This window comes from Lithobates pipiens, unplaced genomic scaffold (assembly GCF_037356315.1).
Source record: "Lithobates pipiens isolate NorthernLeopardFrog02 unplaced genomic scaffold, aLitPip1_a1.2 Scaffold_18, whole genome shotgun sequence".
In the NCBI taxonomy this organism is placed as follows: Eukaryota; Metazoa; Chordata; class Amphibia; order Anura; family Ranidae; genus Lithobates; species Lithobates pipiens.
Window position 1 is genome coordinate 428,183,954 of NW_027507758.1, and position 16,511 is coordinate 428,200,464.

The 16,511-nt window shown below is 40.5% G+C and overlaps 1 protein-coding gene across 1 annotated transcript; it reads right to left on the reverse strand.

The window, feature by feature from the left end:
* Nucleotides 1–6,493: 6,493 nt before the first annotated feature.
* Nucleotides 6,494–16,017, reverse strand: LOC143988451 (uncharacterized). Its single transcript, XM_077488045.1, has 3 exons — nucleotides 15,920–16,017; nucleotides 11,167–11,739; nucleotides 6,494–7,758 (listed from the first exon to the last, which is right to left on the reverse strand). The coding sequence occupies exons 1-3, from the start codon at nucleotides 16,005–16,007 to the stop codon at nucleotides 6,896–6,898; spliced, it is 1,524 nt and encodes a 507-aa protein (XP_077344171.1). The 5' UTR covers nucleotides 16,008–16,017; the 3' UTR covers nucleotides 6,494–6,895.
* Nucleotides 16,018–16,511: the final 494 nt, after the last annotated feature.

Below are 16,511 nucleotides of genomic sequence, written 5' to 3' on the forward strand. Positions count from 1 at the left end.
AGGACATATATAAACTGTAATCAGCTCAGAGTATTTTAGCAATTTAGTATTTTAGCAAAAAACTGTGTTAAAACAAATAAACAATACATATCATATTCAGTTAAAAGATGTCCCTACTCACCCCAAAATCTAAAGATAGATTATCAAACTGAAATCAATTGGAGTTCAGGGATTCTAAAATTAATTTACCTGTTTTTTAGAAATTCTGATCTACACATATATTGCAGGTCATTAACTCAGAGTATTGAGGTCTTTGAATCAAAATGACAGCCAGGCAACTAGCATGGTCACAGGGACAATTTAGGAATTGCAGCTCCACACTTTCACACACAGATATTTATTTTGCTTTACCCTATAGACACAGTATTTTCTAAACCTCTCCTCACGTATCACCAAAAATACACGTTTTGCAAATATCCTCCCATGGTGTGAAGTAGTTGCTGCCTTAACCAGATAATAAATTAGTACTTCCCAACTTATAGTATATCTACCATTAGGAGTACCTTGAAATATGACAGGGGAATGCTTCTGGTGGGTCATCACTTCCCTTCCCAGCTTACTGCATCCGTTAAATGGTGCAAGAGTCATATTCTGGTTAGTGGAAAGTTATCTCCATAATTCATCATGTATTGGGTACGGTACATTAGGAATATAAAGCTTGCTCTGGCCATGAAATGGATAACTCTCACAGGTTTAAATAAAGAAGCAATATGTGGGTCTTTGGATAGAGCCTATTTGCCATGGAGCTGTCCTAATGTTTTATATGTTGAAACCTTTTTTTTTCTTGGCCTGGTTTCAGTGTTGGGAGAAAGTGTAGAAAGGGAAGATGATTTTCAGCATTTTTTTCTAACTAAGAATTATGGCCAGAGAGGAAGTGAAGGTAAATCCATCCCAGTAGAGACTCAAACAGCAATAAAAACCAAAGAGGTTCTCAAGCTCCCCACTGTTGCAGCTAGCGTTAACATAAATTAACCTTCTTTTTTTCACACTGCTTGACCTAGCTTTGTCCTTCAAGTCCCACTGTAAGAGATCTGTTAACATGGAGTCTCTATCACACTAAAAGACTGCTGGAATTAACTGCAAGTCATACAGAGGCCCCTATATGAAAATTAGAAAAGAAAAAAAATACGTTACTGCTATCTATGACAATTTACGCATATGGAAAATACATTGCAAACTAAGCAACTAAATAACATTCATTAGCACATAGTAACCTCAGCGTTGTTCTTTTTTCATATTTATACACAGAAGGGCACATTTTAACTGTACACTTTTAAAATGAAATTCCACTTTTGTGACAACTTTAATACTGTATGGAAGGACGCTATTTAGTATTTATTTCTTTATATATTGCATGGCTTTGGAAGTTTACATTATACCCTACTGAAAAAGTCCAAATAATGATCAGTATCACAGAGTTCAGTCTTAAACTGCCTGCTTCTCAGGATCACTTAGTGCTCCTTCTACTCATTCCAGCATCTGGGTGTTGGCTGTTGCATTCCCCCTGTCTGTGTTCAACTGGAAGCTGATTGATCTGGTCAGTCACCTGATATAAGCAAACCAGACACTCTATCTCTTGCTTGTGATAGAGACACAGTTACCTGCATTGTTCCTGATCAAGCCTCCCGTTTGTCTGCCTTGCTTTGCTGTTGGATCTCCCTGTGTATGATTGGACTATTCCCTGAACTCAGCCTGCCTTTTACTTAGACTGTCATTGGATCGGATATTGTACTATTCCCTGAACTCTGCCTGCCTTTACCTGGGCTGTCTTAGAACCACGCTATCTGTCTGCTAAACTGCAAATAGTCTATTGTTTGCTCTGTTTGCATCTGTCCAGGTGTGGTGGCCAGGCACTATAGCATTGTGTATAAGTCCTTGGGGCAACCAAGTACTAGTAGGCCTGCTTTCTTTAAGGGAGAGGGGGCTGCTATAGGTGAAGCACACAGTAGCCAGCTATAGTGTCTGACCACCTGCATTTAGGTAGATGTGGCATTAGTGACACTGCTATGGAATGGCCACACAGGTACATAGTTACTAGAATACATAGTTTCTACTGATTCCATATGGCAGCAAGCTGAGTTCCAAACCCCTGGATTGAATACAATGGATAATTCACAATTCTGTATAAGCCTAACAGAACAAAACCATGGGAACTGCACAGCTACAGTTGACTATATGCTGCCTTGACTTGGAATAACAACATAACCAGAAAAGTGTGAACAGGCAGAGTTACCCTTTAACAACCTTTTTAAAAAGATGGTCTTTTGTAAAATAATATATTCTGTACTGTATTATATATAAGGTCTATGGCCTTGTCCTTTTTTCAATCAGTGTGCTCTTGAGGTGATCAATAAAAGCAGGATTTATTTACAGCAGGGTATTTTGTTATTCTGTATTTGTCCCATTATAAATAATGTATCACTACTAATACAGCAGAAATCCACATACATAATGTATTGTCTGCAGTGGACATACTGAAGAAACAAAGCCTACTGATGTGCTTATAATTTTCTTTGTTTATAAATTAGTATCCCAATTGGTGTTTTACTTTGCCCTGTGGCAATATACAACCAATTAAATACACATTCACACAAAAGTCAAGAGCGGACATAGTTCACTTCACTGTTGTGTTTGAAGAGCTACTCTTGGTGTGATGAGTGATGCACTCCCTGGTGACATGAGACTCTAGCCATTATATGCAGCAAACAGAAACCAAAGAGTATACTTCTGCTGCATCATGTAATACAGTAAAAGCAAACTTACGTACATGACTCCTGTAATGTGTTGAAGAAGGTAATCTCTTGAGATTGGGTTATCTTGCATTGCAAGTATGACAGGCACATCAAAGAAATCCCTTAGCCCACGTACACACGGTCGGAGATTTCGGCAACCAAATCCGTCGGATTTTGCCCGTCGGATTGAGTCCGACGGATTGTGCCCGAAACTGTTGCATACACACGGTCGGGCCAAGTTGGCGAAAAATCCGATCTTTCAGAACGTGATGACGTAATTTCGTTACGATGGGACTACATTCAGGCTAGTAGCCAATAGCTTTGATGTAGGAATTTGATCTGAGCATGCGTGGCACTTGGTCTGATGAAAATGCTCTACACATGATCGGATTAGGTCCGTCCGGCCCAGTTGGTCGGGAAATCTTTCCAACATGTTGGAAATTTGGATCGGACGGAGATTCGGATGGAATCAGTCCGATGCATACCACACACAGTCGGATTATCTTACGACACGGTCCGATAAGACTCATTTCGACAGATTCTCCGACCGTGTGTACAAGGGCTTAGTGTGTAGCTTTCTTTGGCTTACTTTATGAATATCTGACAGTATAAAGAGGAAATTCACCGCCCCCTCCCCCCCCCTTTTTTTTTCATTCCCTCTTACCTTTTATGCGTTGTTTTCTTAAGAAGACTGGGTCCTGCGTCATAATTTTCCCTTACTATGTCATTAGAAGTCAGTTGTTTCTTCTGTGTTCTTGCAGCAGTGTGTTCCTGCTTCTTCAGCCTCTTAGGGTATGTGAGATACCTGATGGCTGAGATGCAGGAAAAGTCCTTGTCACCTAAGTGAGAATAAAGGTGGGGGGGTCAGGACACGATGTTCCATTCCTAGGTTACCAAGAGAGCAGGCTGTCTCTGCTGGGCTGTTGTAGCCTACCTTGGGTGATGCGCTATCAGGTCCACCCTTCATTCTATGTCTGTCCCTGCTTCTGCAGCCTCCTGGGATATATTATATGCATCATTCTTGTTTATTTTGTTTACACGAGAAAGCAGGAAGGTAGGTCACCATATTCCCTTCCTATGTCTTCATGGGCCTGCTGTCTCCTATGGCCTCCGATCATGTTCTGCCAGCTCTGCCCTTGAGTCTGTGTGTGTCCCTGCTCAACTAAGCAAGAATGAAGGCAAGGGGCAGGCCACCATCTTCTGTTCTTACATCATCTGTAGCCAGCTGTCTCTTCAGGCTCTTACTGCTGGCCCCAGATGATGCTTTGCCAGGTCCACCCTCTAGCCACTATATTTCCCTGCTCCTGCAGTCTCCTGAGATATGTGACAAGGATATCCTAGGAGACTGAAGGAGCGCAACATGTCACTCTCATTTAAAGAGGGATTCCACCTACAAAAAAAATATTAAAAGCCAGCAGCTATAAATACTACAGCTGCTGACTTTTAATAAATGGACACTCACCTGTCCCGGGTTCCAGCGATGCCGGCAGCCAAGACCGATCGATCGCTCGGCCCTCGGCTGCTGCCGCCACCATTCTAGGTGAGGGAATCAGAAAGTGAAGCGAATCGGCTTCACTTCCCGGTTCCCTACTGCGCATGCGCGACTCGCACAGCACAATAGGAATTGTCCGCGCTGTCTCTGAGACCCGTGTGTGTCCCAGCAGACAGCGCGGCAGGACAGGAAATGGTGTAGACTCCCACGGGAGTCTATGCCCGGAAGTGGGTGTAAATACCTGTCTTTGACAGGTATCTCCACCCCCCTCCCCCCTGAAAGGTGCCAATTGTGACACCAGAGGGGGGGAGGGTTCCGATCAGCAGAGGTTCCACTTTAGGGTGGAACCCTGCTTTAAGCACCAAACAAGCAAAAAAATCCAGCAGGCTAGTTAAGTTCCTCCACCCCAAACTTGCTAATCCTTGTCTTTATGGACCTTGCTTTGTGTCTTGGTGCATAGTCATGTTGGAACAGGGAGGGGCCACCCCCAAATGGTCCCACAAAGTTGGGAGCATGAAATTGTCCAAAATGTCTTGGTATGTTGATGCCTTAAGAGTTCCCTTCACTGGAACTAAGGGGCAAAGCCCAACCCCACACCATAACCCCCCATCCACCAGACATGGATGAGTGAGTTTGTGGTGGAGGAACTTGACTGCACAGAGTCCTGACCTCCACATGACAGAACATCTTTGGGATAAATTAGAGGGGAGACTGTGAGCCAGGCCTTCTCATCCAACTTCAGTGCCCGACCTCACAAATGCGCTTCTGGAAGAATGGTCAAACATTCCCATAGACACTCCTAAACCTTGTGAACAGCCTTCCCAGAAGAGTTGAAGCTGTTCTAGCTACAATGGGTGGGCCAACTCAATTTTGAACCCTGCGGACTAAGACTGGGATGTCATTAAAGTTCCTCTTAGGTATGTAGTTATAGTCACCATGACATATGTCCACCTGTTTTTGATTTGTACATGCTACACAGCGCCTAGAGGCGATTCAGTTCGCATTGTGCGCTATACAAGTATTTCATTCATTCATTCATTCACTGTCCATGGTTTTTCACAAACACCTGTGATTCTTGTGCACAGAAACATACTCCTTTTTGACAGTGTGCAACGGCCTGCACTGTGTGCATAAGTCCTCAATGAGCAGCAGCACTGTCACCTCTGACAGGATTCTTGTTGAAAAGCACTTTTTTGAAAGTTGCTGCAGCATTGAGTGTGGTAATTCATATCCTGTTCTGACTAACTTGCTAGAGGGCAATGAGCCAGACCAGCCACCCAGGAATTTTGCAGTGGCGCCGCTGACAAGCCATTGGGTGTGTGAGCAATATACATATCTACTTGTATACTTGAGTACAGTTAACCCTCAACAGTTGTTGATTCATCCCCAGCAACCCTCCTGTCACTGCAAGTCTCACACTTACCTGTCCATGCCCCTTGGAGATCTTAGCTGTGTAGCCACTGGAGACCTTTATAGCTTCTTCATGGAAATTTCCAAGCTTTAAAGGCCTTCCCTTAGAAATGAATGTAGATCCTTCTGTTCGTGTGCCCAGTGGCTGCACAGCAAAGATCTCAATGTAGCACGTACACGGAAGTATATAAAAGTTGTTTAAAGTAAAGTTATCCTTTAAACATTTGGTGCAGTCACTTCCTTCCTCATTAAACATTTCAAGAGTAATTTTGAGAAAACCTTAAACTGTGGCTTATACCACATTCTACACTGCACTGTCAGACAAGTGACCAATATTATTTCTGGTTTAGCAGTTCACCTTCCTAGATCTAAAAAGAAAACCTCCAAAAATGTTTTAATTTTTTTATCTTTTGCAACCCAGTGTGCTTGCAGCCCCTTTGCAGTTATTCGGTGCCTACAAGCATGCACTCGTGCATTTCTCAGGATGGGTTTCCTGATGGTGATAACAGACTATTCATACATAATTTTTATTAAAAAGCCACTTTACAAACCCTTGTGACATGGTGACAACACAGGAGCACAGTTGGGAGTAAGGAGAAGAGTGTTATCATCCTATAACAGGAAGAAGCTGAACAAGGATCACCAGGTATTATTTTACTGAGAGCTGCAGGTTTTGATATATTAAAAACATGGTAATACGTACACAATATTTCAGTGTATGAGGATGTATATACTGCAAAAAAAATTTGTAGATACTTTGCAGTCAAACTAAATGTGTTTGAGATAATGAGCAGTAAAAAAGTCACTACAATTTATAGATAATAGAAAAAAACAGTGTAGGGAATGACAAGGCAAGACGTCATTTGGGTATAGTTTAATATATTTAGTATAGTTTAGGACTCCAGGTCCTAAGCAGATCTTGCGCATTGGTCATTTATGTACATACCATTCAAATGATATTATAAACATGATACATTTATTGTATTTTTGCAATGCTAATTCAAAGTAATTCTGAAAAAGTCAGTCATGCCATTTAGAAGGACAAGTCATTGTAAATGCTCAATATAACCTTATATTTTCTCAGCTGCTATCAATAATACTTAACAAGAAGTCTTCCTGTAGCTATATATGGTGAATATCTTAATTCTATTCAAGAGTGTTTCTATTAACATTGGTAAGAGATTTGTTAAAAATGGCCACATAGGCATCCATTATTAAATAAGTGGCTAATGCACAAAATTGTCCATCCGAAATTATATCTCTAATCTTCGAGTGAATACACTATAAATCCAGAGAAGAGGGAATCTGTTTCATCAAAAATATATTCGTTCTGTCCGATGCTTAGAACCTGAAGCCAAACCTCATCATCCTCACGAAGATGGAGCAGTACCGATCCCGAGACTTGACATGCATTGCGCTCAGATTGCCTGGCTTGTGTCTGTACAATGATTCTACCATTGTGAACTAAGCCAGCAACTAGAAGAGGACTCAAGTGATAAGAGAAAAAGTAGACACCTTCAACAGAGGCCACAAACATGCCTGAGTTTACACTGTATGGTTTATTTTCATTCACAAGAACTTTATCAAATCTAATTGGCTGTCCTGGTGATAAGGAATTCCTATTTCCTCTGAAGGCTACTGAAAATGCAATATTATCAAGCTCATTTTGTGATCCTCTTTGTCCTTTTTCTCCCTTTTTTCCAGGAACTCCAGCTGGTCCACGGTACCCTTGTGGTCCAATAGGTCCAGGCATTCCTCGATCACCTTTTGGTCCAGTAAGACCCCTTTGACCCATAAGTCCTTGAAGCCCAGTTTCTCCTGGAATTCCTGGTATCCCATTTGTACCTTTGTTTCCTTTTTCACCAGGGCTTCCCTTAGGTCCTATTTGTCCTTTTCTACCTTTCTCTCCTGGCTCACCTTTATCTCCTTGTAATCTTATGGCTCCATCAGTACCTGGAATTCCCTGATCCACAATATTACCTATTTCACAAAGTGCACACGTTTCTCCTGGTTCTCCCTTAACTCCAGGAGCACCCATTTCACCTTTATCGCCTTTACTTCCTGCGTCTCCTTTGGGACCATAGTCTCCTATTATACCTTCTAACCCCTGGGGTCCAAGTTCTCCTGAAAGAAAAGTCATCAGATTAACAGTAAATAGCAAAAAAGAGGCATAAAAAATGCTTTAATGGTACCAATGACAATACAAACAAAATCATTTCTTATTAACATAATGTCATAAACCATGGTATACAGGGACCCAATTAGAAGATTGCTTACAGTAGGCTTCAATGAACAGATTTATAAATGGAAGTTTTTGCATGTTCAATAAGGGTTTTTTGCCCACCAAAAAACTTTGTACTATCTGTCAAATCCCTGAAAAGAACATGTCTGCCATGCTCATAATATTTCCTCCCCCACATGCCTCTTCCCCTGACATCTCTGTCAAGAGAAATGGCACAACCACCCACCCATCTCCGCATGCCAGGATGCTAGGTATCCTGGACTCTGAACTCTCCTTTCAGCCCCACATTCAATTACTTTCAAAGGCTTGCCGCCTCAACCTCCGCAAAAGCTCTTAAATACATCCCTTCCTAACCAATGAAATGGCAAAGCTCTTGATTCACTCCCTGGTTATCTCTTGCCTAGAATACTGCCACTCCATCCTCATTGGCTTACTCTCAATGATCTGCAGTAATCTCCCCTCAAGCATGGCTCCACCCCAGCCTCTAACTGGGAACACTATATTAACCTGTGCACTGCAAGCCAGCCTTGCTGATCAATATTGTATGTTTGGCTTCCTATGTGTGTGTCTTGTCATGTGCTCTACGTCTGATTCTGGTAACTGATCTTGGCTTGTTCTTGACTGTATTCTTGTCTGCTTCATATCCCAACCTTTGGCGTGTTCTTGACTATCCTTATCTGCTTGTTGCCCTGACCTTTTGGCTATCTCCTGACTATACCTTATTGTCCCAAGCTGCTGGTTCCCCTCTATCCTCCAGTAGCCTACTGTGAGCGTGAGCTGGGTGACCCTGAGGGTCGCGACCTGGAGCCAGACTGCAGATAAATCCATCCCCGCATTCAAGGGCTCCTGGTGAACACTCACCCTGGGGAAATCTCATGCTCTAGCTCTCGGTGTGATCCGTGTTGGTGCTCAAGAGTACCTGCTTTCCGGAACCACCCAGAGCTCCATCTGCAGCAGTTGGCCATAGGGTCCACTACCTTAGCGGTGCACTCCTGACCCCAACTCTTAAATACGTCCCTTCCTAACCAATGAAATGGCAAAGCTCCTGATTCACTCCCTGGTTATCTCTTGCCTAGACTACTGCAACTCCCTCCTCATTGGCTTACTCTCATTGATCTGCAGCGATCTCCCCTCAAGCATTGCTCCACCCCAGCCTTTGACTGAGAACACTATATTAACCTGTGCACTGCAAGTCAGCCTTGCCAATCAATATTGTATGTTTGTCTTCCTACATGTGTGTCTTGCCATGTGCTCTACATCTGATTCTGGTAACTGATCTTGGTTTGTTCTTGACTGTATTCTTGTCTGGTTCATATCCTGACCTTTGGTGTGTTCTTGACTATCCTTATCTGCTTGTTGCCCTGATCTTTTGGCTATCTCCCGATTATCCCTTGTTGTCCCAAGCTGCTGGTTCCTCTCTATCTTCCAGTAGCCTACTGTGAGCATGAGCTGGGAGACCCTGGGGGCCGCGACCTGGAGCCAGACTGCAGTGAAATCCATCCTCACCTTCAGGGGCTCCTGGTGAACAAGCACCCTGGGAAATCTCATGCTCTAGCTCCTGGTGTCATCCAGGTTGGTGCTCAAGAGTACCTGCTTTCCTGAACCACCCAGCCCTCCATCTGCAGCAGTTAACCATAGGGTCCACTACCTTAGCGGTGCACTCCTGACCCCAACGGGGTGCATCTGTCACCTGGCCTCAGGGTGCCTGACACTTACCTTTACCTTAGTTTACCTCTACCTTTAAATATCCCCCCTTCAGTCCATCATGATTGCTGCTGCCAGACATAGCCGCCTTACAAACCGCTCAGTGTCTGCTACTCCTCTCTGTCAATCCCTCCATTGGCTTCCACCAACAAATTCAATTCAAAATACTAACAATAACTTACAAAGCCATTCACAACTCTGCCCCCAGGTACATCACTAACCTAGTCTCAAAATACCAACCAAATTGTCCTCTTCGTTCCTCCCAAGACCTCCTGCTCTCTAGTTCTCTCTTCACCTCCTCCCATACTCGCCTCCAGGACTTCTCCCGAGTCTCTCCCATTTTTTGGAAACCCTATCCCAATCTGTCCAACTATCTCCAACGCAATCCATTTTTAGGCGATCCCTGAAAACATTTCTCTTCCTACCTCCATGTTACAACTGTACTTTCATTTTCTTCATCAGCTCACCCCCCACAGTTATTACCTTTTATTTCACTTGACCCTCCATGGATTGTAGGCTCTAACAAGCAGGGCCCTCTGATTTCTCCTGTATTGAATTGTAATGTAACTGTACTGTCTACTCTAAGGTTGTAAAGTGCTGCACAAACTGTTGGCACTATATAAATGTATGTATAATAATAATTATAATGTCTGATGCCATTCTCATGAATTGTAGTATTCATAGACATTATTTCAGTTCTGGTACCATTTTAAGGTCTGAGGGTGCATTTTAAAAATATATACATAAGTAGTGTACATTATTCATTATAAAATTGGGTAAAGGTGACATGTATTTTCTTATATTTTGGAACTTATTTTTATATGTGGTCTTGCGATATACAGTCAAAAGGTGTTTACATCATATATAAGCATCTGATGAGGCAGTTCAGCAAACCAGAAGCCAATTTCATTTGTTTATAGAACTTAAATTATTAAAAGTTTTGCATTTCTGAACACTTTATTTGGCTTGCCACACTGAGCATCATCAATGCTCTTTGGAAATATTATGCAATTAATAAATTGGCAGGTAATTTTGCAAAACATATTTTAACTTTAGTAAAAAACAGTATTGAATTATTGATCTACTTGAGAATTGTGGTAGTGCTCGATACAGTCTATTAAAAGAAAAAAAAATTTGGTGCAACCAAAGAGTACAGTTTCAAAGCAATGGAATATTACTTAAGAAGAAAAACTTTATTTATAATGGAATATCCCAAAAATCTAAAATGTTGGGTTAAAAAAATGATGCAACTACAATAGCATTTAACTTGTTCAACAACTCACATAGATGCGTTTGCCAATGTTTCTTCTAAACTTTCATGTAAAGTCATAGAAAGTGTGAGAAAAACACTAATGGTATTCCCTGAATTGGGACTTTCACTGTCACACCAATACTATATATCAATTTCACATGATTCACATGCACAGGTAACTCCCGTGCACATGTTTATGCAACATTTAGTTAAGATCACTATATCACCTCCAATGTAAATTCTCAAGTGATCAGATGTCTGTGACATACTGTTTGTCTTATCTCTCACAAGCTAATGAGGCATGATACATGATGCCATCTACAGGTACAATTACCTGGCTCTCCTCTGTCACCTTTGTCTCCCTTTTGTCCTGTGGGCCCAGGAATATTACAGAAGCACTGTTTTTCTTCAGTAGTGTTTTCCATTGGTATTACCAAGAAAGGATCTGGTTGTTCATTGTTAGTGTCTTGTATCAGGAGTAGGGTGCTATTGTTTCCGATGTCTTTGGGAGTGCTGTCTACTGCATGGAGAGAACTCTCAGTGATGTTCATGTTGAATGCATTCCAACTAATTGGTTGCCTGTGCTCATTACTTCTTGTAGTTAGTTCCTGTTGTTTTATTTTATTTTCCACTCCATCTGTCGCATTGTCTGAAGCAGGGGTTACTGTTGATGTTACGGCAATCTGGGAACTGGTTTGAATCCCACCATCTGTGACTGGATCAGTTTCAGTTGTCTCAAGGTCCAGATCAAGAGGAACAGTAAATGCTTGTTTGGGCTCCTCAGTTTCAGTAGCATTGAGTGACTCCATTGTAAAAGATGGGCTAGCTATCAAGCTAAATATAGCAGAGGTTTCGGTACTCCACAAACTCCATAACAGCAGTTGCATCAGTAACACAGAGAGCATACCTGCAGTTTAAAGAAAGAAAATAAAATTTTATTACACTAAGCTAGTTGGCCTGAAAGTGTATCTATTTTAATAGGCTATAAACCTGACCACATGTTATTACATAAATCCAAAACACTGCAGAGAATATGTTAATTATTTTAATAGCAGGGCTATAAATCTGATCTTCAATAAACAGACCAGCATGGTAAAATCTCTACTTATTTTAATTACCTTAAAGCAAATGTTAATTTTATTTTAATTTCTTAGTTTAGGGAATATATTGCTAACTGAAATAGAACTGATTCTATTTTAACCAACATCAGTGATTCATCGGCATTTATCGGATTATGATCAGACACCAAAATGTTTATCCAGAGACCGCAGCAAACAATCATCATTACTTGATTGACATATGGGTTTGACCTAAAGAACTGAAGTGACAACTAGTGGAACTGCTACTGTAAAGCCCACACAGACCAGACAATGCTAACACCAGACTGCATAATCTCCAGAGACGCATAGGTAAGTTACTCAGTGCTTCATTCGATAGTCATTGAGAAGAGTGAGTGGTTTAGTGAAGTAAAGAATTCCAAAGGCTTTGATTCCATAAATACAAATAACAGATTGTTTGAAGCTCTGTAAGCTTGCCATTATTTTTTAACAGTGAAGAAAATTGATAGGCATTGAACAGTCCACAAAAAATCTGTCATTCACTGGTCCCTTCTTTTCCCATTTTCAATTGACCAAATGATCGAAATTAAAATGAAAGTCATTTAAAACTACCAGAGTATCAATTGGGCATTTTAAACTATTTCCACCTACATTTTGGTGCTTTAAATCATTAAAGAATCAAAACCATAAGTGTTAAATTGTTGTGGACAGTTCAATTTCATGCAATCCTATTTTGAATCAAGGCTGATGGAAAGTTTCCAAATTACACCAAGTGTATGGCCAGAATTAAGGTTAGAGAGATGCATTTTGAAAATGTATCATACTGTTTTAGGCATAAAAAAAAAAATATCTAGAAGTCCCTAAGTGACAAGTATTTCTTATGTCATTATGTTAAATATGAGCATAATTTCCATTTTTCAACAGGTGAATACTTTTCATGACATGATTTAAATCACCCATGGTATGCCTAATGTAGATGGCACTCCACTCTCAGGGCTGGCACTCAAATAGGTAAGAGTGAGAGAATAGCATATTTATTACTCACAGGAATATGATCCACTATTCCAACTCCTGCAATCCATTTTAAAAATGGCTAAGAAATAAAGCATAAATACTTGCTGCTGCTTTGTTAAAATGCTCTACACGTCAGCAAGAAGAGATAATAGAACACATCAGCACAAATTCAACTGTCCCAGGGTAGTGCAGGTGTTCGCTATGACCTATCAGAGGTAGATCAGTTTTATAAAGATTAGACATTCAACTCTAATGCATGCTTTGCAGAGCGCTGACAAGTAGTTCAATGGGAATATGGATAATGAGCTCAGTCCTTCAAATCTCCAAATCCACACTTATTCCTAAAATTAACAAATCAGTCGAGACAGATCAAATGTCCCAGTTCACATGCTTGCAATTCCAGGCAGGAGGACATTTAAGTGTTGATTATACTGAATAGAAATGACTGGATAATGACAGATCAGAACTCACCCTTCCCTATACAACAGACCTCATACTTGTATTTGGACATGTAAATACAAGACAGAGCCTCATAGCAAAATAATTTATAGACATTGAAATCTTCAACCTCAGTATTAAAGTATATTTAAAGCCTTATTTAATTTTGAATAGAATAGGGAAGGGTTAAAAATCATCAGTTTTTTTTTTTAGTTTGTGTCGTGTTGGATCTCCCTTTACTTCCTGTACTGTAAACACATTAGGAAGCAAGGGGAAATCTCTATAAAAATGAGGAAAAACATCTGTCTAATAACTCTCTCTGCAATACACGGAAAACTTTACCATTATTTTCCAAAAATACCCTGACAGATTTGATTGTACCTACCCACTGGGGTTGATTTACTAAAACTAGAGAGTGCAAAATCTGGTGCAGCTGTGCATGGATGCCAGTCAGCTTCCAGGGTTTTTTTTTGTCAAAGTTTAATTGAACAAGCTGAAGTTAAAAGCTGATTGGCTAACATGCAAAGCTGCACCAGATTTTGCACTCTCCAGTTTTAGTAAATCAACCCTACTATGTTCAGAAATGTTGGCTTTGGATACAGTTTAATATTACTTCCAATTTAAAGACCTTTACAATGTAGATACCATTGCTTGGAACTAAAACCTCATACACACTACTATTTTTTTTTTGGGGGGGGGGGGGGGGGGTTCAACGATAAATAAACTGACAGCTCAGGTCAGAGCAACTGAAAGCGCTAAGTGGGATTTGGTCGACAGACCCGGTCATGAGCTGGCCAGCTTCTTTCAGAACGGCTGCCGTACACGCGAGCCAAATGTAGTCCAGTTTTTATTGAACCCAGCACATGCCAGCTTACATTTGGCCCGTGTGTACTAGGCTTAAGTGTATTCATAGATGTTTGAAGTTCCTGAACTGTACATGCATTAATTTGTATTCAAGTTACCTACAGATGTATAATACTACTGGGATAAATCTTTATATATTCAAACTGTACTGAGATTTCTGTGACACCCATAGCATCTATTAACAGTTTTCTGAGCCAAACAAGGGTATTTACAACTTTAACAGTGTTAACCAACAAAGCAGCTGGAAAAAGATTAGCATTCCAAATCATATCTAAACTGAAAAAGAAAAATGCTTTACATTTCAGCTTACGAGTCCTTAGATATGGTGGCTGCATTTGTTTTCTTGTGTTTTTCTTTTTGTTTGCCTAGTAATTCTGCAAAGAACACACTGTCCTAAAGTGACAACACTGACTCGTTGTTCTGTATCTATAAAGTATCATCATTGTCATCTTAATCTGCTCTCCTAATTTGTTCAACAAACACATATTCCTCTCTTCATCTCCATTACATTGGGCCAGGAAAAGTTTGCAGGGGTCTGCAGACTTTTCAAAGAAAGGGCCAGTTGACTGCACTTCATACATTAGGGGGAGCTGGACTGTGGCCAGTGGGAGTAGAAAATGCCCTGGTATCAGTGGGAGTAAACAAGGCTTGGTGGTCAAAGGGAGAAAAAAAGCATCATTGGTGTCAGTGGGAGGATTAGTGCCTCATAATATATGTCAGTGGGAGAATTAGTTCCCCATTTCTGGTGTCAATGGGAAGAATAGTGCCCCATAATTTGTGTCAGTGGGAGAATTAGTTCCCCATCTCTGGTGTCAGTAAGAGGAATAGTACCCCATTGTTGGTGTCAGTGGGAGGAATAGTGCCCTGTCTTTAGTGTCAGTGGAAGGATTAGTGCTCCAAGGGCCAGATAACAGCAAGCAAAAGCCACATTCAGCTCACAGGTTGCAATTCGGAGACCCCTGTTTTAGGAGAAAGTTAACTTTATTGTGATTTCAGTTGAGTTCAGAGGAAGTTACAAGACTCACAGTTTTTTTTTCTTTATACTTGCTGAAAATTTTGTTAGCCTGGAAACAAGAAAACAAATGCAACTACTGATAAGCTACAATATATTACATTTTTGTTCTTGGGTTTAGTCATCCTTTAAAGTTGTACTTTAATTTCTCTTCAAGTAATAAACTGTGCATGAGCTGAGAAATATATACTACACAGTTATATAACCTCCTGTGTTGCAGACTTCTTGGCTCCTGCTCATTTTTGCTATACTGGACAGGAGACTGAGAGAATGAGACCACAGTATGACAGGAGCGATTCAACCATTCCCTGTGCTGAGCAATGCATCATGATGACCTTTCTGAAGTATAAAGATGGTCATTAGAGAGGCAGGTGATGTACATAAAACAACGGTAATTGAAGAAATCACTGGTACGATCAAACAGCTAAAATTTAATGGTTTGTAAATCAATCTGTTAGAATAATGAGCCAGGTCTAGATATGCGAATCTGCCATGTAGATCAATCAGCAGCAGGCATGCAGGTGGAGATTTATCATAACAGATGAAGGAACACTTTTTTAAATAATTGCACTGTCATGATATTTTAAATATTTAGCAACCCACATTACTTTGATCGATTTTTCCCAAAAAGCTTTTCATTTATTTTTCAAAGATGCTGCTCAGTCTTGAAATCATATTCATCCCACACAAACGTAATTTACCTGCTAGGAGATAAGAAAATAGGTGACCTTCTGATACGACTTTTGCCTTTGCAGAAATGCACATTGGATTGAGAGGTATTAAATACATGATGAAGAACAAAGGCCATTTGTACTCAGCTGTGTAATTGGTGTCCCTTTACCGGCTTCATATAAGTATAATCACAATACTTTACGGGGTCTCTGATGTAAGCATCTGTGGCCCCTAATGTAACCCATCTAGTGTTCCCTGATCTATAATTACAATTGATATTACAGAACTATTAATGTTCTTCCATTAGTAGAGAAAATGTTCCTTGTTGTATGGAAAGTAAAGCATATAATTTTCCGGGAAACTGTACAAGTGATTTCCAAGCTATCAATTATGAAACTACATTAAAGGACCATATACTTTACTGGCAATTCATATGCTGGAGATTATAACTGTAGCATGCTAGTTAAAATTAATTTCAAAAGAATAGCTAGTAATAGAACAATTGTCCAACCCTGAATTTGTTCTTTGCTAAGTCAGAAATAAAAATGAAAAATATCAGGTGTATATATATGGGGTATGGAGGTCAAAGGAGGAAGTAGCACACCTTCATTTCAACAAAAC

What these genes read in the sequence shown, in the direction of transcription:
- LOC143988451 (XM_077488045.1), bottom strand. Translation starts at nt 16,007, where the DNA reads ATGTATTTAATACCTCTCAATCCAATGTGCATTTCTGCAAAGGCAAAA. An exon ending in ATTTTCTTATCTCCTAGCAG is followed by an intron (nt 11,740 to 15,919) that starts GTAAATTACGTT and finishes TTTAAACTGCAG; the next exon opens with GTATGCTCTCTGTGTTACTG. An exon ending in AGGTGACAGAGGAGAGCCAG is followed by an intron (nt 7,759 to 11,166) that starts GTAATTGTACCT and finishes CTTTTCTTTCAG; the next exon opens with GAGAACTTGGACCCCAGGGG.